This window comes from Sinocyclocheilus grahami, unplaced genomic scaffold (assembly GCF_001515645.1).
Source record: "Sinocyclocheilus grahami isolate Dianchi unplaced genomic scaffold, SAMN03320097.WGS_v1.1 scaffold348.1, whole genome shotgun sequence".
Taxonomy (NCBI): domain Eukaryota; kingdom Metazoa; phylum Chordata; class Actinopteri; order Cypriniformes; family Cyprinidae; genus Sinocyclocheilus; species Sinocyclocheilus grahami.
Window position 1 is genome coordinate 870,147 of NW_015505527.1, and position 22,026 is coordinate 892,172.

General features: G+C 36.6%; 2 protein-coding genes across 4 annotated transcripts in view; both read right to left on the bottom strand.

The window, feature by feature from the left end:
• The window catches only part of capns1a (calpain, small subunit 1 a), a 12,091-nt gene extending 5,621 nt beyond the window's left edge, over positions 1–6,470 (bottom strand). Inside the window, exons 1-4 of one of the 2 annotated variants that reach the window (XM_016229187.1) lie at positions 6,349–6,470; positions 3,053–3,127; positions 2,033–2,069; positions 156–248 (exon numbers count right to left, since the gene is read on the bottom strand). In XM_016229187.1, coding sequence (XP_016084673.1) covers positions 156–248; positions 2,033–2,069; positions 3,053–3,099 — 177 coding nt within the window. In that variant the 5' untranslated portion in view covers positions 3,100–3,127; positions 6,349–6,470. Of the gene's footprint in view, positions 1–155; positions 249–2,032; positions 2,070–3,052; positions 3,128–3,208; positions 3,304–6,348 lie in introns of those variants that run through there. The other variant, XM_016229188.1, reaches the window with a different exon arrangement.
• Positions 6,471–6,649: 179 nt separating this feature from the next.
• alkbh6 (alkB homolog 6) lies at positions 6,650–9,809 on the bottom strand. 2 transcript variants are annotated; one of them, XM_016229124.1, is made up of 6 exons: positions 9,557–9,809; positions 9,412–9,480; positions 9,244–9,304; positions 7,489–7,640; positions 7,297–7,395; positions 6,650–7,211 (listed from the first exon to the last, which is right to left on the bottom strand). In XM_016229124.1, the coding sequence occupies exons 1-6, from the start codon at positions 9,617–9,619 to the stop codon at positions 6,942–6,944; spliced, it is 714 nt and encodes a 237-aa protein (XP_016084610.1). In that variant the 5' UTR covers positions 9,620–9,809; the 3' UTR covers positions 6,650–6,941. The 2 variants fall into 2 exon arrangements, with proteins under 2 accessions (XP_016084610.1, XP_016084609.1); XM_016229123.1 differs by having other exon boundaries at positions 7,297–7,416.
• Positions 9,810–22,026: the final 12,217 nt, after the last annotated feature.

The window sequence follows — 22,026 nt, forward strand, 5'->3', positions numbered from 1 at the left end:
TTTTTTCTCATTTTGTCTCTCATAGTTGAGGTATACCTATGATGAAAATTACAGGCCTCTCTCATCTTTTTAAGTGGGAGAACTTGCACAATTGGTGGCTGACTAAATACTTATTTGCCCCACTGTATATGAATATTTGTTTGTCTAATACTAACATCTCCAGCGAGCTGCTGGAACACTCTGCGGAACTGCTTCTCTTCTTCAGACTCATTGGCCTCAGCATAAGCCAGCGGTCTGCGGGGTGGGGGCTGGGGAGGGATGGCAATAATATCAGCATCTCAAATGCACATCATTTTCTCTCCACATATAAAAAATCCACTGACTTTATAAGCACAACCCTAATGCAAATATTCTTAATGTTGCAAGAACTCTCGATCACTCATATTTTGACTAAGCAATCCAGTGACTCTCTAGCTGACATAATGGACCACTGTGCTTTACTCTACAGCATCTTTAAGATACAGATATTACTTCACCCCAGATTTATATTCAGTTTGGTATACATTATCAATGTATAAAATTGTAGATATATAAAATCAACTTACAGACACAATATTAAGCATTTAGCTATTTCTTTAATGTGTGACCCTGGACCACAAAACCAGTCTTAAGTCGCTGGGGTATATTTTCAGCAATAGCCAAAAAAACATTGTATGGGACAAAATTATCCATTTTTCCTTTAAAGGGGTCATATGATGCAATTTCAAGTTTTCCTTTCTCTTTGGAGTGTTACAAGCGGATTGTGCATAGATAAGATCCCTGAAGTTGCAAAGACTAAAGTCTCAAAACCAAAGAGATATTCTTTATAAAAGTTAAGACTCTGCCACGCCCCCCTAAAACGGCTCGTTCTAACACGCCCCCACATATCTACCTCACTATGTGGAAATATTTGCATAATGCGGCCCAAATGTGCACACAAAGAAAGAAGGCGTGGTTTCAGTAACTGCAGTTAGTGTTGAAGCAGCCATGTCAGGGAGACGCTGTGTGTTTCTAGGCGAAAGCAAAAGCACTTTATTTGGCCTTCCGCAAGTAGATGCATTTAGGAATCTTTAAGATTACTTACATACAGTATTTGAAAAATAATGTGTTTTTTTAACATTAAAGCATGTCAACATATTCTGTTACACCAAATACACAAAATAATGATCTTTAAAAAAGCATCATATGACCACTTTAAGACAAAAATCATTAGGATATTAAGTAAAGATCATGTTCCATGAAGATATTTTGTAAATTTATTACCGTAAATATATCAAAACTTAATTTTTGATTAGTTGCATGCATTGCTAAGAACTTCATTTGGACAACTTTAAAGGCGATTTTCTCAGTATTTAGATTTTTTTGCACCCTCAGATTCCAGATGTTCAAATAGTTGTATCTCAGCCAAATATTGTCCTATCCTAACAAACCATACATCAATGGAAAGCTTATTTATTCAGCATGTATAAATCTCAATTTCAAAAAATTTACTTATGACTGGTTTTGTGGTCCAGGGTCACATATGATTACAAAGTGATCATAAATGAATTCTCTCAATTTGTCTATTGCCCTATTATCGGTATATCAACAAACAATTTCATTGTTTAATCATTATTTCTATATCAGTAATAGGTCAACTTGTATATCTAATAATAATATGTACTTAATATAACATGTATTTTCAATTATTTAGCTAAATTTTTTATAAAAAAAAATATTATTTTTAATTGATTATATTAATTCATTATATATTTACATGCTGATAATTGATAGTTTGATTGATTTTTCAATTAATTTATCAATTGTTTTTAAATAAATAAATCCCAAATGATTACTGAGTGGCAACTATGGACCCATATATTTCTTTCCATTAATTATTCACTTTTCAAAGAATTCAAAGAAATAAAGGGATTCTGCAGCAATAATACAGATTTATATTACATTTATATTGAGTGTAGACATTGGCTCTTTTTTTAAACGGGTCAGCGATGACTGACAACAAGCACCAGACACACTTATGTATAACACTACACTGAGAGCTCCTGTTACTCACAGGATCTGAAGGCACAAACTGGCCAGGGTCAATATTGCTGTGGAAACAAGATAAGAAGGCATAGTTATGCTTTTATATCAATTTCACATACACAAGAAGTCACAGCTGTATAAGTACACTCTGGTTCAGTATTAACATCTCATGAATAAACACATATAACACCACTACAGCTAGTGGTCAACCGATATATATAAGGCCGATATATCGGCTGATATTTGGCATTTTTCAAATATCGGCATTGTCCGATATGTTTGTCTGTTTGGCCGATATGTTCGAGACTTTTATTCTGAGAATGGCAGCACCTGAGCTCACAGCGCTCACATTTCCCTTTTCATTGTTTGCTGTCATCGTTTAACAGTTCTGTCTAATATGGATAGAAGTCTTGTCCACACTATGCTGCACATTATTTGCCCATTTTCATATTCAAATTATTTTCACTGTGTGCTGTATGTAAAATGAGTGTTACCTTGGCTTTACTTGAAAAATAAAGAAGATTCCCAATGCACACAAACTTCCCAGAATACAACAAGTGCCTTGTTGGTTAGGGTTTACTTCCTTTTTATTTATATATTTTTAAATATTTCTTTATTTGTGAAAAAAAACTGTAATAGGATTACAGAATCAAGTTGCTATCTAAAGTATACGTTTATTTTACACATTTTTTTAATTTTCAAATGATTTCAAATTTATATTTATAAAAATATTATATATAGCAGTACCTACACTCTGATGCTAACTTAACTTATACTTAAATTCTCAGAAAATAAATAGCTATGACAGAATAGCTAATAGCTCTGAGATGAATTGCAGCTGTACAACCTTTGATTTGAAGCAATAAAAATCAGGAATTAAAAAATCAGGATAAAGGCAAAGTTACAAAACTGTGTCCAAATATATTTTAAGAAGGAATGAACTACAATCCCACAAAGTACTCATATGAATTAAAATAGCAGTATAATATAAACTGGCTTATGTACTGATGAAGAAAGAGAAAGAGTCTGTAGTGAAATATTGCCTCACCTGACCACATCAATAATGCCTCCAATAAGTTTCTTGGCTAGAAACATCTTGTGGCACAAATGGTTCAGTCACTACCTAAAAGGAAAAAGAGATAGAATTGTTATACAACACACATGCACATACAGTGGTAATCAAAATTAGACCTACAGTACCTACAATTTTCTAAATTTCAAGGTCACTGCTATGATCTATTTGAGGTTTTCCTAACAGGAGCAGAATGGCCTTTTTTTAGCATATTTTGAAGTACAGTATAAAAACCTAAATAAGATATTTAAATAAAGAACTCTGATAAAAATTAGAGAACACTTACAGATACCTCCAAGTTATTGGTGTTAATCTGGTACCTGGTGCAAATTTCCTTAATTATATGACAAACCCTATTTAACTGGCAGCATTCCTCTAATTTTTTACTGAGTTTGCAAAATTGCGGGCTGCTCTAAGGTGACTGAAACCCTGTGACAGGAGGCTATCCAGATGAAGGCCAAAGGGATGACCCTTTCAGTCATTGCAAGAGAAGCTAGTCATTCCAAATCTGTGATTTTTGAAATATTACAACTTTACAGTTGACTAATTAATTCAAGTCTCCCAAAAAGGCTGGTCGTCCACGTAAGACAAATGCATGAGAAGACAGGATCATGCAGAGGCAATCGGTTCAACACTGCAGCTGGAATTGCTTGCATGCTGAACGATGAACAGGGTAAGGATCTGTTTAAGAGAAGTCAGACTAAAAGTGCACTCTGCAGTGACAAAACCACTCATCAGCAGAAAGAATCAAAAGGCTAAGCTCACCTTGGCTGAGGAGCATGTTGTGTGGATAAAGGAGAACTGGTCCAAGGTTCACTTTAGTGATGAGAGCAGGTTTAATTTATTTGGGTCAGATGGGATTATATACATTATATTTGGCGTCAAAGAAGTCAGTGAAAGGTGGAGGAGGAAGTGTCATGCTTTGGGGAATGTTTTCTCATACAGCTACAGTGGGGCAAAAAAGTATTTAGTCAGCCACCAATTGTGCAAGTTCTCCCACTTAAAAAGATGAGAGAGGCCTGTAATTTTCATCATAGGTATACCTCAACTATGAGAGACAAAATGAGAAAAAAAATCCAGAAAATCACATTGTAGGATTTTTAAAGAATTAATTGGTAAATTCCTCGGTAAAATAAGTATTTGGTCACCTACAAACAAGCAAGATTTCTGGCTCTCACAGACCTGTAACTTCTTCTTTAAGAGGCTCCTCTGTCCTCCACTCGTTACCTGTATTAATGGCATCTGTTTGAACTTGTTATCAGTATAAAAGACACCTGTCCACAACCTCAAACAGTCACACTCCAAACTCCACCATGGCCAAGAACAAAGAGCTGTCAAAGGACACCAGAAACAAAATTGTAGACCTGCACCAGGCTGGGAAGACTAAATCTGCAATAGGTAAGCAGCTTGGTGTGAAGAAATCAACTGTGGGAGCAATTATTAGAAAATGGACATAGTTGAGGTATACCTATGATGAAAATTACAGGCCTCTCTCATCTTTTTAAGTGGGAGAACTTGCACAATTGGTGGCTGACTAAATACTTTTTTTCCCCACTGTACATGGCAGAGTGAATGCAAATATTTATCAGAACCTCCTGCGGCAACATGCAGTTCCTTTCCTGCAAGCATCTCCCAATCAGCCTGCAATTTTCATGCAAGACAATGCTCCGTTACACTACAAAATTGGTAAAGCAGTTCCTTGAAGCTAAGAATATTGATAATGAAATGGCGGGCCCAGAGTCCTGATCTAAGCCCAGTTAAAAATCTCTGGCAACAAAGTTATGGCTAAGAAACCCATTACAGCTACCAAACTATGAAACAGAGTGGAAGAAGAGTGGATCAAGATCTCACCAGCACAGTGTGGGAAACTAGTGATGTCCTGCGGCCGGCTGAAGTTATTCAAAGCAAGAGACTCTACACTTCCTACTAATTTTTTACAGCTTTAACTCTCCAAAATTTTAGTTGTAATCTTCTTTCGTGCTACAGAGGTTACCGTTCTCTCATTTTAACCACAAAATAAAGGTTTTTGTTGAAATGTCTTGGTTATTTTGTAAAACATGTAAGAAGAACAGTGGTATACCAACAGCTAATATTCCTTTAAATTTTGAGTAATGAAGATTAACAATATTTCAGAGAAAATCAAGGATTTATGGATTGTTCTCAAATTTTGATCTATATATATATATAATATATATATATATATATATATACACACATACATATATATATATATATATATATATATATATATATATATATATATATATATATATATATATATATATATATATATATATATATATATATATATATATATATGTGTGTGTGTGTGTGTGTATATATATATATATAGAGAGAGAGAGAGAGAGAGAGAGAGATTATTATCACTAACTGTGCCAAACCAACCTTAAATCAATGAATACACATATTATTAATGAAAACACAATCAATATTAAAATGTCACGTTTGTTTAAAGGTTTAATACAAAAATGTGAGCACACTGGGGGTTGCGAATGTCAATCATCTCAGTGTTGACTCAATGCGGACACACCTAAGTTACAACAAATATGAACCCAACCACCCACACTAATTAAACCGCAAGAAAGAAAAAAACTCGTACAGTTTCAAAGCGAAGCACGTCTAAACTGGCATTAAAATAACGTTAGAAACACAATCAATATTAAAATGTCACGTTTGTTTAAAGGTTTAATACAAAAATGTGAGCACACTGGGGGTTGCGAATGTCAATCATCTCAGTGTTGACTCAATGCGGACACACCTAAATTACAACAAATATGAACCCAACCACCCACACTAATTAAACCGCAAGAAAGAAAAAAACTCGTACAGTTTCAAAGCGAAGCACGTCTAAACTGGCATTAAAATAACGTTACTCTTAGATAACCGTTTGCAGCAGATTGAGAGTGTATGAGTAACTCGGGCGTTTTCAACTTTTCAGATCGCTTTAATGCGGCGTAAAGTTAATTATCTTGCTATCAGTCTTGTCAACAGAAATAACCGCATTTGTTAGTCCTCTTACAAAATGGTTGGCATTTAAGTAATAATCTGAGCGATCAATCATGAACGTATTATTAGATGCTCAACTAAAACATGCTAACACGCTAAACCAGCTAACTTAAATTATCCGTCATGACTCCGCATTAAACAAGGAAATATCGTTCGTAACATGAATTTACCGGACAATATATTTGCTACTACACGTGTAAAGATAGTTTATCTCGCTGTTAAGGGCGTAGAAAGATTAAACTCACCAGTTAGCACCGGAAGGTAATGTAAACTGTCGTCTGTCACACGGCAGTGCAGTGCGCATTGACAGGAGACGCGGATTCCAAAATAAGTTATAAATAAGCAAACGGCGTAAAGACAGAGTGAAACCACCAACCCCCATAAGAACGATACGCAAACTGCGTAGAAAAAGACCTGCCCATATTTCCAAGAATTTTAGGAGGGGAAGACGAATTCTAGGTTGCACGTCAGACTGGTACAGGATTATACAGATGTGTAAAAAAAATACAACAGTCCATAATTACAGCAATTTATTTATGTTGCAATACACCCATTTATTATCTTTTCGCTAAAAATGGTCAATGCAGATCTGTTTGTACAAGATTAGACAACCCTGTAGACCTTTCGGCTTAGAGAGGACAAATATTTCAAAGGCTGTCACATACATGCCAACCAGTAAGGTATCTATAGTAAGATATCCTTACAGACACTAATGCTCTGCATGTACAATAATATATTGTAGACATTTTGTGTATTGCATTTTCACACTTTGCTTTGAGGGTGTAAACATGTATAACCTGTTTGTCTGGTTCAAAGTTCAGGCAAGTCTCTGAATGTGTTACTTCTTGCCAAGCAACAAATTGGCACGGATGACTTTGGGAACGTTGCGAATGGTAAGAGAGACTCTGGTGCTACGGGGCAGCATGTCCCCCACCTGAGCCCCTGTTGATGAGAGATTCACCACATGCTCTGACAAAATATCCTCACAAACTCCCTGAATACCGTGCAGATAAAGCTTGTACATGTCATCCTGGAGAATCAGCAGACTTCTTCGTTGTACGAACAGTGATAGCATGTAGCGTCTTTCTTCTGTTTGAGGAATTTCAGACTGCAGGGAGAGGAGGAGAACTTTAAGAGACGGGTGCGCTTGTGTTTGATAGTTTGATTGTTTACCTGAGTTTGTCTGCTGCTACCTGAGTCTGACAAACAGGCTTGTAGAAATCCAGAAGTGTATGAGAACCCAGACTGATAGTTGTTACTGTGGGGTGATACTGTGGTCCATCCTCATGAGGCTGAGAAAGGGGGAACGAAGGCTAAAATGAAAATATTGTGCGTTTTAAAAAATTATAACTACAGGAATTTAAAAGGTAATGCACTCTCTTTACCATAATTCCCTCCCCAGGCTTGTATTCATTTACAAGCACATGATTAGCTGTCTTTCCAGCAAAAGCTCCAACAGCCGATATTTTCTCTGTGTACTTTAGAAGCCAATCAGGGAGTTTCTCAGCAAGCATTCCTTTGGGATTTGGCAATCCACCTGGGAAAATAAATAAATAAATAAATAAACTTTTTTTTAATTTTTTTTTTATAAATATCCCCTTCAGCTCAGCTACCTACACTGAACTCTTGTTAAAGTGAGAAGTAGTGAATCTATGTCAAGAATTAAAGAGCTACAAGTACACAGCTTCTAACAAATAATTTGTGAAGAAATATTTCCAGTAGACATGAACAGGCAAACATTTTTGATTCCATCAAACACAAAAAGATAAAGTATATCAGACAGTAGGGATTAACCCTATAAAGCATACTGTATCATATCTGATAGATTACCAACATGATCAAACCTTTGCTGAAGAAGTAAAATGCCCTTTAGTATAATTCTAAAAATGTCCACATTCAGGTTGTGGTACATGTCTTTTTGCTGAGAAATGATATTTGATCATTTTTATAAAGTAAACATAAGCATAACTTTTATATTGTTTGTAATATTCCAAAATTAACATTTATAAGTCATCTTATTAAGACATATTACGGTTTTTCCTCAGTTTGAGCCTCTGAATATACTTTTTTTGAAGTTACTGTATGGGCCATAAAAGCCTGACACATCAAATATGATACAAAACATTAAAGGGATTGTTCACCCAAAAATTTAAAGTCGGTCATTAATTACTCACCCTCATGACGCAAGACCTTCATTCATCTTCGGAACACAAATTAAGAATTTTTTGATGAAATCCAAGAGCTTACTGACCCTGCATAGACAGCAACACAAGTACCACATTCAAGGCCCAGAAAGGTAGTAGGGACACAACACATGTTTACTAGAGTACCACGATACATGTGTGTGGTGCTGCTGACACAGGAACCGTCGTTCTGACATAGAACGCCAATGCGCTGCGCCTTATTTGCAAGCAGATGCATGCACACGCATGTGTTGTGGTACTCTTGTGAACGTGCATCAAACACTGACACGCAAGAGAAGAAATTGTTGAATAAAGTCATTATTTTTGTTTGTTTTTTTACATTTAGTCATTTAGCACTTTTATCCAAAGCGACTTACAAATGAGCAATCAGAAATCAAAATCAACAAAAGAGCAATGATATGCAAGTGCTATAACAAGTCTCTGTTAGCTTAACACAGTACACGTAGCAAGTTTTTTTTAAATTATATAATAAATAAAAGAAAACAGATAGAATAGAAAAAGAATAGAGCAAGCTAGTGTTAGAGGCCTTTTTTGCTTTTGTTAATTGTATAATAAATAAAACACTTCGTGAAAATAAAGTTGAACCACTGATGTCACATGGACAATTTTAACGATGTACTTACTATGTTTCTGGGTCTTGAATGTTTGAGATTCGTTGCTGTCTATGTAGGATCAGAAAGCTCTCGGATTTCATCCAAAATATCTTAATTTGTGTTCCAAAGATAAATGAAGATCTTGTATACGGGTATGGAAAGACATGAGGGTGAGTAATCAATGACAGAATTTTCATTTTTGGGTGAACTATCCCTTTTAAACTTTATTATTATTATCACTTTTTTTGGAAAAAGAACTAAATCTGACTATATCAGACTTCACATGGTTAAGTAAGTATTTGCATTGATTAATTGCTTATGTCAAATATAGCCTGTTACTGACCCCAGTTCTGTAGCCTCCTCCCTGACAACTGTGTCCACTTGGGTTTGGGAGCTCTGTATACCTTACAAAAGAGACACAGGCCAGTGTATAAAGCACTGCTGACATGTTATGTAGGTGCAGATACCGGTAGTAACATTACAGGAAAACCGGGCCATTTAAAAGTCCTACCTGCTGCAACAGATACTCCTCCTCAGCCTCCGTTATAAAATTTGGAACATAATAAAAGGTTGGAGGAGCCTAAATATAAATCATGTAATTAAAAACAATAACCTGCGTCCATTCAAAAATTAAAATGACAAATCTCAAAACTTACCTCCTTCACAATGTACTTTTCCAGGTCAGTAGAAATGTTACATGGATTTGCCATCGTTGTCATTATGTCAATATTTAACCATCACAGATTTATTGGCAATGCAAGAAACTGACTGTCATGACACTCGCGAGTCTCTAAGCAAGCATTCTATGTCTAAAACTTAATTTAAAAAGTCATATTTACAGTAGCATCTATGTTTCAAATCACTGAATTGTTGCTGAATGAGCAGGATTGTTCCTTGATGTGTTGTTTCCTCGTGTACTCTAGTGACACGTGTGACTCAACGTCGCCGTCTACAGGTTTGGAGAGGAAGTGCACATTTACAGAGGGCGATGTGACCATTGAAATGAATCGTCAGGAATGTACGCATGTAGCATAATTTGGATCAACAGCAGACCATGATGTGCAGGGAGTACACGAACGCCTCCAAAAGACTGGAGACAAAAATGACTTATTTACCAAATCAAATACATTTATTTATAATATTAGATGTTTTGCTTGTAAGTGAAGTCGTAAAAGGATCATAAAATAGGTTACCAACGTTTGTGGTTCTAGCTATAGGGGCTACCTTTCTCCCCTGTTCCATCTGAAATACCCCCTCCTTCTCTATCTCTTTTTTTCTCTCTTTCCTGTCTTTCTCCTCCAACTCCCAATTTGAGCCTGCAGCGCTGCAGCTCTGGTTTCCATGGCAACGCAGAGCAAGAGCCACATCTTGAATCAGCCATGGTTTCCTTCATTAATAGTTATTGATCAAGTGTGATAATGCTAACAACATCAACTCAGGAGCACAGTGCAGGACTGCATATGCCTATCGCTCTTGACCACTGGAAGCAGAGAAAGAAACAGCCCAGCATGTAAATGTTGACACTGGCCACTGCAGTGTGTGTTGCATAAACTGAGCAAGACCAACAACTGTGAAGCACAACATACAAATGTGAAGCATAATAAACAACATACACTTTTTAAACGTATATTTCATGTATACTCCTGCAAAAACACAGTGATTTGATGTTTTAACTGATGGGGTTGCCAGATATGCTGCTCAGCGCTTCATGCATCATTAGAAATGCTAACAACTCTTCTGATGCTATGAATCATTCTGACAAAGCAGCTAGAGTGAGTGTTGTAATATGTATTTACCTGGTTGTAGTGTTGCGGTTTTTGGGGAGTTTGGGTTGCCAAGGTTACGCAGAAATAGTGATGAAATCGTGACAGGAATACGCCTGTGTTCTGACAATTTATTCAAAGCCATGCTCCACACAAACTTGTCGCCTTGACAACATGATTTAATGATGAGATCCTCCCCTACAACTATCTTTGAAAACCAGACACCTCTATAGGAGAAAGCAGCAAACAGTAATCTCACAGATTACTTCAGTACATCCTTCTCCTATGATTAGACGAGACACTGTTCTGCCATTTCAAAAGGGGAAGGCTTGTATTGCGCACAAACGGTCGACATTCATGCAATTCTGATGACCTTGAATGCCGATGAAGGTGACACAGCATCACATTTGTAACTAAAAATCACATTTACAGCTAAACAGTCGAGAGGAAACTGGAGTGCACATGGCACCATTGTGTAATGTTCTTATTATTTATTATCTGTTATTATTGAGGTCTTATGCACTGTGCTTTACATGTTTAACTGGTGTTGCATAAATAATCACACTTGATATCCTAATGCGACTAATGAAGTAGTGACGTGAAATAGTGACATGTTCAGTATTGCCTTAAAGTTTTGTACTGCTGTACTACTGTTTTGTAATCATGTCTTATCTATATATATGCAGTACTGCCAATATACTGGACCCTCTGTGTAAGCATATAAAATGTAGGACAGTAGTGTGAATTTAAAAGCTGCTACAATGCAGACAGCACACTGAATGAAGGCGAGAATACGAGGGCATGGAAAAGTGATCATCTCTATGTCATATTCCCTTCAAAGGTATCACCTTTCAGAGCTTTGGAGGGTTGAACATGCATTTTAAAAATCATCTTTTTTTTGAATTTGCAACAATATCTGTGATTGACAGAGAGAGACATAAAAAGACTGAATAAGAAATGGTTTTGGAATCAACATATATAATGATTTTTTTTGCTGCTGATTCCAGTTTCCAAAAATAAAAAATCTTTACAAAAAAAAAATCTTAACACAGATACGCAGAATTTAAAACAAATAAACAAACACACAAAAAAATACATATGCAGAACGAAAATAATTTTTATCTTAAAAAAAACATCAGCATCTTGACATAACCAATTAACCATGTTCCAATACAACAGGTGCTGAAATATCAACAAGTCTAAAAATTCATGTCTGTGAAACATTATACTCTCTATTAGGCCCTTTTTCTGTCACAGACAGCAGATGCCTGATTTATCAGGTGAGTAAGACATGCTTTTAATGAGGTGTTGTGTGCAAAGAAAAGATGTACTTGTCTCCTGTGGGACCTGTGAAGTCACTCTGACCTGTATTAAACAAGACATGGTATAATAACACATCGGCATATGCGAGTTTGAGCCCTTACACCCTGACATTAGGCTACCGACCTGTTACACTGATTTTGTCTGCATTGTGGACGTTTTCGCATCTTAAAACACATGCTGCTGTGAGACCGAATATATCCAAATGCAAAAGGAATAATGATCGAAGTCTGAATTCCTTACATTCTAAAGGACTGGAAACACTGGGCTCCTTAACTAGATATCTTCCTGGTAAAATAACATCCCTTTGATCTTTTATTTTCATCATACATTGGATTTAATAAGTTGTCATGAGCCTTGTGCAGAGAAAATGAGCCCTTGGGTCTGTTATAATTAAATGTGCTGCTACTAAACACCAACAGAAAACAACTGATTTTATTACTCACAGAGTTGGTACTCTGGGCCTCTAAATTAATTTTAGTTGTCCAGAACAATTGGCTAGGGTACCAATAAATGATAATTATTATTATTAACAGCAAAAAAAAAACAGCTTTGTTATAAAACCCAGTCTTTAATTGATACACTGGACAACCATATATCCTAGCGTTTGGGGAGCAATTAACTAACATAATTTTTAGCTGGTGTGTTTTAATAATGTCAGAGCTGAGGGTATGGTCAAATGCTTTCACTTTAACAGTCCCTTTCTGTCTGTCATTAAGTGCTGGAAAGTTAATCGTTCATCCTTAATGATCCTCTTTTTCGTAAATAGGGCCTATCATTGGGAAGTCCGAATTATTCTAACGAATTCAATTCGATCCTAAACAGTACGTTTATTATAGGTTCATTTGAAACTTCTGAAATTATAGTGAATCAGTTCATTCATAACGGTGTGTTCTCTCAAAGTCCAATGCATTAGAGAAAAAAAACGTTCACTGATTGGAGTTCCCTGTATTGTGTATGTACCGTTTTCACCTCAATTAGCCTATGTACATAAAGATGTTTTTGTTGTATCACTCTATTGTTCATACGTTTATTGTCTTTTTGTGCCAGAAATTCTGTTCAGTATGAATTATTTTAAATATCATTAGATAGTTTTTTTATTTTCATTTATAAAGTACGCTTAAATGCAGTTAGCTACTTTTTGTTTGTAGCTTGTAGTGTAGCTAAATCTTGTATTACTACGAATTAGCTTAGGCATATAGCTTGGCAAGGTACAATTTCAAAGTAGCAATAAAAACAATCAGGATCCGAGGTGTGTCTTCAACATATCAAATATGTATGTCTCTGAGTGTGTGTGTGTGTATAGCAGGCACACAACACACTTTAATAATAATAATAATTTGTTACATTTATATAGTGCTTCTAAGCACTTAAAGCGCTCTACATTGTGAGGGGGTATCTCCTAATCCACCACCAGTGTGCAGCATCACACCAGCTTATTGGTGGAGAGGAGACAGAGTGATGAAGCCAATCGGCAGATATTGGGATGGTTAGGAGGCCCTGATGGTCAGAAGCCAATGGGCAAATTTGGCCAGGATGCCGAGGTCACACCTCTACTCTTTTCGAAAGACATCCTGGGATTTTTAATGACCACAGAAAGTCAGGACCTCGGTTTAACGTCTCATCTGAAGGACGGTACTTTTTTTACAGTATAGTGTCCCCATCACTATGGGCTCTAGGACTCACACAGACCACAGGGTGAGCAACCCCTGCTGGCCTCACTAGCACCTCTTCCAGCAGCAACCTAGTTTTTCCCAGGAGGTCTCCCATCCAGGTACTGACCAGGCTCAACCCTGGTTATCAGTGGGCGACCAGTCTTGGGCTACAGGGTGATATGGCTGCTGGATATTGGACTTTACAATAGGCTATAGCACTGAGGCCTAGAATGGCATCTTTTGATTAGTTGTTTACAGGAATAATCAAGGAAAAATACCATGTATGAACATCCACACAGAACGCAATTTACAGCAGTCTCACTGCCATGGCAACTGCTGAGGCGGTCGAGAAGTGATCACTTTAAATTCATACCTCATGGATATCTCTTCATTGTTATTTTAAAGATTTGGTGAAAATGGTTGAGGAAATTTTAATAATGATAATAATAATATACATTTAAGTGGCTTCTTTTATTATCATAAGATTTTATACAATGTCATCCCTTTACAATAATTATAATAATTTCTTCTCATATCCTACCAACGGAAAATTAGATAATTTATTTTTCAATATCTTACTGCAGATTTATTCAAGCATAAAATGTGTCATTTCTAATAACAAGAAAGAAGCTGTAGAAATAGTTAACTTTGGGATTCAGCAGATGTGTGTGTGTGTGTGTGAGAGAGAGAGGTAAGGGAGGGTTTGTTAGAGCAAGAAACAATTGAGGTACGGCTACAAGAGGTATCCAAGGCAACCAGGTAACCACATCAGCTCAACAGTACAAAGATATAAATAAAAACTTAAATCATTAACATTCTGTTCTGCAACTGCTTATTGCCTAAATTTATTAAACCCAGTCTTAACAGCCATACAGTTGTTTTCTGGGCTATCATCTGTGTCAGTGCATTACATAAATGTTGTTTATACGTTTCTTATTGCTTATGAGTCTCACACATACACACTCTTAGCGACCTAACAGCTTCACAGGCAGGTGTTATGATTCATACTGATCTTGCCATTCATCATAATGACACTTCAACCGTGCCATCAAACTGCAGCACTGCAGGACTGTACCGCTTCCACACAGCATCACCACAACCAACAGTGTGTGTGTGTGTCTAAGAGAGAGAGAGAGCCGACTGGAGCAGAGCCAACAGGAGCTGATTTTGAAGCTCCCTTTCTTCTCTCTCATCATAATGACCAAAAAATCACCAACTTGGCTTTGCCGCACATGCAGTATGCTGTGATGCTATTTGGATAAACTGTTTGTTTGCGTGTAACATATTAGTTAAATATAGTATAGTTATAAATAGTAGTAAATATAATAGTTAAATATAGGCTACAATCATCTTCAACACCACAAAGACTAGTACTAATTATTGCTACAAAAAAAAAAATCAGATCACTAAAAAACAAACAAAAAAAACAATTCTTATATTAAATCTTATTTAGACAACATAAATCTTAATCAGTGATCCCAAAGATAACTGGAAATATTTGCTTTATTAGAACCTATAAGACAAACAACTAAATTAAAACAAAATGAAAATAATAAAAATCTAAATATTACAAAAAATACATCTAAAAATGTAAAGGTGCTATATGTAAGACTTTTCATGTATTAATCGCTTTTTTATTGTGTGAACTGCTTATAACAAAACTTTAAAAAGAGAACTTAAAGGGTTAGTTCACACAAAAATAAAAATTATCTTGTGTTTTACTCACCCTCGAGGCATCCTAGGTGTATATGACTTTCTTCTTTCAGACGAATCCAGTCGGAGTTATATAAAAAATTGTCCTGGCTATTCCAAGCTCTATCAATGCAGTCAGCGGGTGTTGCAGTTGAACAGTCCACAAGTCGTCAAATAAAGCGCGCATTCATAATAAAACATGCCTCACACGGCTCCGGGGGGTGAATAAAGGCCTCCTGAAATATCCATATTTCAAATGTAATAAAAACTTATTATCAACTTATCTAGTAGTTCTAAAAGAAATACGAATATGCATTAATTCACCTCACTCGCAAAAAAAACACAGATTCAGTATTCCTCAAAATGAATAAGAATAATGCGACTCAGAATATGAAGCAAACCTGCAATAGTTAAATGTTAAACAACACAAATATCCTTTATGTATTTAATCCCATTCTATTAACCAATGTCTTTGCTTCTGACCTTCGATGATCCAGTTCAACTGTACTAACAAGCAAAAATTACTCTAGCCACTTAAACTCTGGGCGTTTTTTGGAATTTTCGCCTAAATTTTTCATACTCAAATTCAAATGTTTGCCCTACACACATACAATGGAGGAAATTTTAAAAAATGGTTTCATTGTAAATAAAACCCTTTGAACTACAAAATATGAGTGGAATTCTTTATAAATAACATTATATACTTTTCAACTATTACTATAAACACAAAAAAAACATAGGCGCTTTTTGAGTTTTAATTCCATATATATTTTTTGAAATTCTGTAATTCAGGTTCTGTTAGGCTCAACTCGCTGGAATTTACCTTGTTTGATGCCCCTACATGCCAAAAAGTACCAGAAAAAAGAATCTTTCAAATAACAGCTTCTAAACAGGAGTTAGAACATTATTTGTGAAGTGATTGAAAATGTCCAAATTTGCATCGAAATGTGTCATGGTGAGTTTCTCTAGCAAAAACAGGCTTTATAAAACACATTAACCCCACAATCCTATTGTACTCTGTGCCATAAGCACTTTAATTGATTATTTATTGAATTATGTTTCATTTTTATGTTTTCTAAGTAGTAATATACAAAATGGCACAAGCGAATTGGACCAAACTTGTCATATTGTGATCTCTACACTCAGTTTAATTCTTTCAGGATGCTCAAGACTGTCTACATTATAATATTTATATGGTCTATAACAACCTAAAATAGAATTGCTGAAGTGTGTTGAAATTTCTTCTTCTGCATTCTACTGTATGGACGTAAATTTACTTTCCCTTCAGCCTGAGGCTTATTCATTTAATTTTTGGTGTGAAAAGGCTTTTATATTTGCCAAAAATATAACTTGTTTATTTTAAAAACAAACAAGCGAGCCCTGTCCAGATTTAAAAAGTAACGTAAAAGTAACGTAACGCATTACTTTCCACAAAAAGTAACTAACTAACTTAATTAGTTACTTTTTTATGGAGTAACGCAATATTGCAATGCATTACTTTTAAAAGTAACTTTCCCCAACACTGATCACAATATGGTAAGGGGCGTAAGATTTCCATCACACGCTTGAGGTATTCGGCCAATCACAATGCACTGGATAGCTGGCCAATCAGAGCACACCTCGCTTTTCAGACCGATGAGCTTTGTAAAAATCTACGCGTTTCAGAAAGGTGGGGCATAGAGGAGAAATAATAATGTACAGTATGTGGAAAATAGTGTGTTTTTTTAACCTTAAACCGCATAAACACATTTCATTACACCAAATACACAAAATAATGTTCTTTTTAGCAGCATCATATGACCCCTTTAATACTTCGTACAAACGCCTTTGTTGGTAATGACAGCTTCAAGATGCCTCCTGTATGGAGAAACTAGTCGCATGCATTGCTCAGGTGTGATTTTGGCCCATTATTCCACATAAACAGCCTTCAAATCTTGAAGGTTCCATGGGGCTCCTCTATGAACTCTAATCTTTAGTTCTTTCCATAGATGTTCTATTCGATTCAATTCTGGTGATTGGCTGGGCCATTCTAGCAGCTTTACTTTCTTTCTCTGAAACCAAATGAGAGTTTCCTTGGCTGTGTGTTTGGGATCATTGTCTTGCTGGAATGTCCACCCTCATTTCATCTTCATCATCCTGGTAAATGGCAGCAGATTTTTGTCAAGAATGTCTCGGTACATTTTTCCATTCATCCTTCCTTCAATTATATGAATTTTGCCAGTGCTACACCATGATGTTTTGGGGTAATGTGCAGTGCCATTTGACCTCCAAACATGGTGTGTATTGTGGCAATTTTTGTCTCATCTGACCAGACTATATTCTCCCAGTATTTCACAGGCTTGTCTAAACGTTGTGCAGCAAACTTTAAACGAGCTTCAACATGCTTTCTCTTCAGCAATAGAGCCTTGCGTGGTGAGCGTGTATACAGGCCACTGCGGTTGAGTGCATTACTTATTGTACTTTTTTTTTAAAACAATTGTACATGCTAATTCCAGGTCTTTCTGAAGCTCTCCACAAGTGATCCTTGGCTCTTGGACAACTCTTCTGAAAATTCTTTTCACTCCTGTCAGAAATCTTGCGAGGAGCAGCTGGTCCTGGCCGGTGTGTGGTAAAATTACATTATTTTCGCTTCCGGATTATGGCCCCAACAGTGCTCACTGGAACATTCAGACGTATAGAAATCCTTCTGTAACCAATGCCATCAGTATGTTTTGCAACAATAAGGTTGTGAAGGTTCTCTTTGCTTTTACCCATCAAAAAAAGTTTATTGTGTGACACGTTGGTCATGACACTTTTTTATAGGCTATGAGTTGGGACTGAACCAATCTTAATTTCCATTGACAAGGGGCAGGATTGCTTTCTAATTACTGATAGATTTCAGCGGTCTTGGCTTTCCATGCCTTTTTGCACCTCCCTTTCTTCATGTGTTCAACACTTTTTCCCTGTGTCATTCTACTTTATTACACAGAACTTAATTTCTGAACTTATTCGTTTTGCTTTCTTTGTATGTATGGATTACTTGGATTGTTATCTGGTGAAAATTTCATGTCAACAGCACCTTTAGAAATATATTTACTGAGAAAAATCATGATGTGTTCAATACTTATTTTACCCACTGTGTATATATATATATATATATATATTTTTTTTTTACCTGAATAGTATTAAAAGCAGTCTACTCAAAAAAGTTTTCAAACATGTTTGAGTTTCTTCTGCGGAACACAAAAAGAAGACATTTTAAAGAATGTTGGGAAACAAACAGAATATGCATTTTTTTGGTAATAAGATAATACTAAAAGTCCACGAAGGGTACTTGAATCTGTGGAGTACCTAAGACAGAAAATGTTGGAATTAATTGAGGACACAAACTTTTCAGAGGTTTCTGCAATTTATTTTCCATTCCTCTAAACTGAACAGAAGGTACAGTTTTGAAAATCAAAAATAACACCTTTCACTTTCAAAGCAGTTCAGTTTCACACAGTTGGCAATTACAATGGTAACAAGAGTGTCTGCGTGTCATTATCTAGACACTCACAAACACACACCCATGCAAACGTTCTCACTCGCGCTCACACACACACACACACACACACACACACATAAGGGAATGTAGTAGGAGAGACAGTGGAATGCAGGACAGATTTCACACACTCTCCTTCTGACCTCTCCTCCCCAAAATGAACAGAAATACAAAAATAAACACCCTTAAAAAATTACAACTCATTTACAAACACCAAAGGAGGAAAATAATAAAAACACAACAACAGGAAAAACAACAATATATCTGTCAAAGTTTTCCATGTTAAAAACAGGTTGCTTGGTTCAGTTTTGCATCCAGTAGAAGGTTACACTGTGTGTGTTTGTGATGGGACCTAATGCTCAGTAAAGTGCATTTGATGCATCAGCAGACAGGAAGAGAGAGAAATGAATTTGGGTGCTAATGTGGCTCTGGGCCTTCCTAACACTGACAGATATGATCGAGCTACATGAACTTTACAACCTCCGCCGTAAACATCACACCTAAAAGACATTTAACATTGAAATAACATTTTGTTTCAGTTTATGCAAATGTAAATACATTCATAAATTACATGTGGGGTTAGGAGAATCAAGCTGAGAAACTAGAGAAGTCTGAAACCGATGAGCGCAACTCCTCATGTGAATAAACACGACCGTAGCCAAAAAAACTGAACTCAAATGACGTTCCATGCATGGGTATTTCCCCCTGAAAGTAGAGGCTGAGAGATGGAGTCTCACATGTACGTACACATTCCGCCGTCGGAAACTGGAATCCTCTCGCTTTCATGAATTCCTGATTGACTCCAGTTCCCATGGTTACGCTGCAGTTCTTAAGCCTATGTGTACCCGGCCTTTAGAAGACCACACCCATCTGACCGAGAAAAACAGAAGCGGTACAAACCAGAGAAACACAAATGAAGTGGTAGAAAGAAAAAGCGCTCCGTTCGCGACACATGCAGAAGTGTGTCTTGGAGCGACGCAAGACGTTTATTTTAATTTTTTTCACGTTTGTCTGTTTTGATTTCCCACCCCTCAATAATTCACTTGGATATCATGCAATAGAGACGTGCAAAAAGATAACACCTAAATCCACAAAACACACTTTCATAAATGGCTGTGTTATGAATGCGTATAACATGTGTATGCCTACTCCATGCCGACCTACAGAGACAATATGACTTAAAAGCAGTGCGGAAGCCACAGGTCAAACGAATGCACAGGATGCCTCTACTGAGTGTATTAAAACCATATGGATGCATAAAACAATTCTTCTCTTAGTCTATGCAGCTATGGGGTCAAAACAATGCTAACATTGCGCTATGTATTTTTGTTTTCCCTTCGCTGATTATCTTTTCATTGGAACTAAAAGATATTGATTGATTGGCACTTGTTCAATGCTTCTAAAGAAGTTATCGATATCTAATGTTTCATCACACACCTACATGTCGAGAAGCTGTGAAGGTCTAGTTTGGCACAGGTTGACTATTATTACTGCGTCTATGTAATTAATATTGATACACCTCGTTTATACCCCTGTCGAAAAACGAGCACAATCCTAATCAACAGACCAGACGTTTTTTTTTCCTCAACTAAAATATTTCTGTATATTTCACTTATCAAATAGCAGCATTTTTTAATTTTTTTAAACTTACGGTATTACAAAAAAGTACATGTAAACCTATTCATTCAAAATTTGTAGTAAATCCAAAGGCTCATACAACAGACATAACAAAACACAAAACTTGACAACATGCTACAATATTGCTTCCAATAGTTCTTTACATTTTAAGTCGATCTAAAATTATCAATGACGTAGATATGGACACCAGCACTCCAAAGAGAGCAACTCTAATGCACAAACAAATCGCAAAGCTAATCTTAACCAGGCTTGATTGGCACTTTCATCATCCACACGAGTATAACGGATAATCACACACTGAAACCAACAGCGCAAGACTGCATTTAGACCACAAACTAGAGGAACTACACCAAAATACACAAAGAACATGAGACGCGACGGATTCCACAGTTTCATTTTTTAAAAAACGAAGGAAAAATGCAGAAATGATCTTCGATAGTTCTCAGAGAGAGGAGAGAGAACACGGAGCACAAACGACAGTGACGTCATCGTTTGAGTTTGAGGTGGCTTTCACATCCATCTCCCTTAGGTTATTGTTTTTTTTTGTTTGTTTGTTTGTTTGTTTTCTTACCCAGAGTTCTTGGGTTTACAAACCTCTACGTTCTCTCAGAGCACAGATTCCCTGTTCTAGCTAGTTTAAGGTAGAATACTGAATCAATCAGGCAGAGAGCACGAGAATCTGATCGCATGTATTAATGTTAGACTATGTGGCGTATTAATCCAGAGGTACGGTGTTCACGACAGGGCAGAATACCCATCGGCCCCTGTGGAGACACACACCCCCTGCAATAAACACACACACACACACAACACATCTGTGGCGACCGGCAGCCTGGAGGGGAAGAAAGCGAAAGTGGAAAGGAGAGACAACAGAAAGCTGGAAAAGTGAGCAAGACATGAGGGAAGAAAAAGAGTTAGTGCAAAGACAGAGGGACGACACCGAGAGAGTGAGAGACAGAATTAATCCTAATGTCATGAGTGTCAACAAGCTGTTTTTCTCTAAATATAAATGACACCTCCTTTTCTGTAATCATATTACCCTCATATTGCTGCACCAAGTGCTTGTGCTTCTGAAATCAGGTACACAGTTTGATCTCCAAACAGTATTGAACAATAATTTATACTCGGAGAACCTGATGTCTCACGGCTGGTACTGAAACATAGTAAATAGTTCGGGAGTACATTAAGCGTACGGCATGTTAAATGGTATGTTGAACGGTATTTAAACAGCAATCATGAGAGATGTGGAAATGTTAATATTCCTCACAATTATGTAATGGATATAAATAGGTTACTCTCTCGCCCTCTCTCTCTCTCCATCTCTCTCTCCCTTCCCTCCTTTTTCTACGTTTCCGCTTCCTCTCTAGCGAGTAGATTAGAGGGCTGATAGTTGGAGGGAGATGATGAATGCCTTTAAGAGTGTGTATGTAGGTCAGCAGTAGATTGGGCTGTGCAGTGTTGTTATATATAGAAGTCCAGGGTTCAAATGGAGATCTGCTAATTAATGACAGGCCTGGGCGCCATGGGGGGGGGGGGGG

Excerpts from the sequence above, each read along its gene's own strand:
- alkbh6 (XM_016229123.1), bottom strand. The coding sequence starts at position 9,619 with ATGACAACGATGGCAAATCCATGTAACATTTCTACTGACCTGGAAAAG. Across the intron at positions 9,481-9,556 it reads AAAAGTACATTGTGAAGGAG|GCTCCTCCAACCTTTTATTA; the intron begins GTAAGTTTTGAG and ends ATTTATATTTAG. Across the intron at positions 7,212-7,296 it reads AGCCTGTTTGTCAGACTCAG|TCTGAAATTCCTCAAACAGA; the intron begins GTAGCAGCAGAC and ends CTCTCCCTGCAG.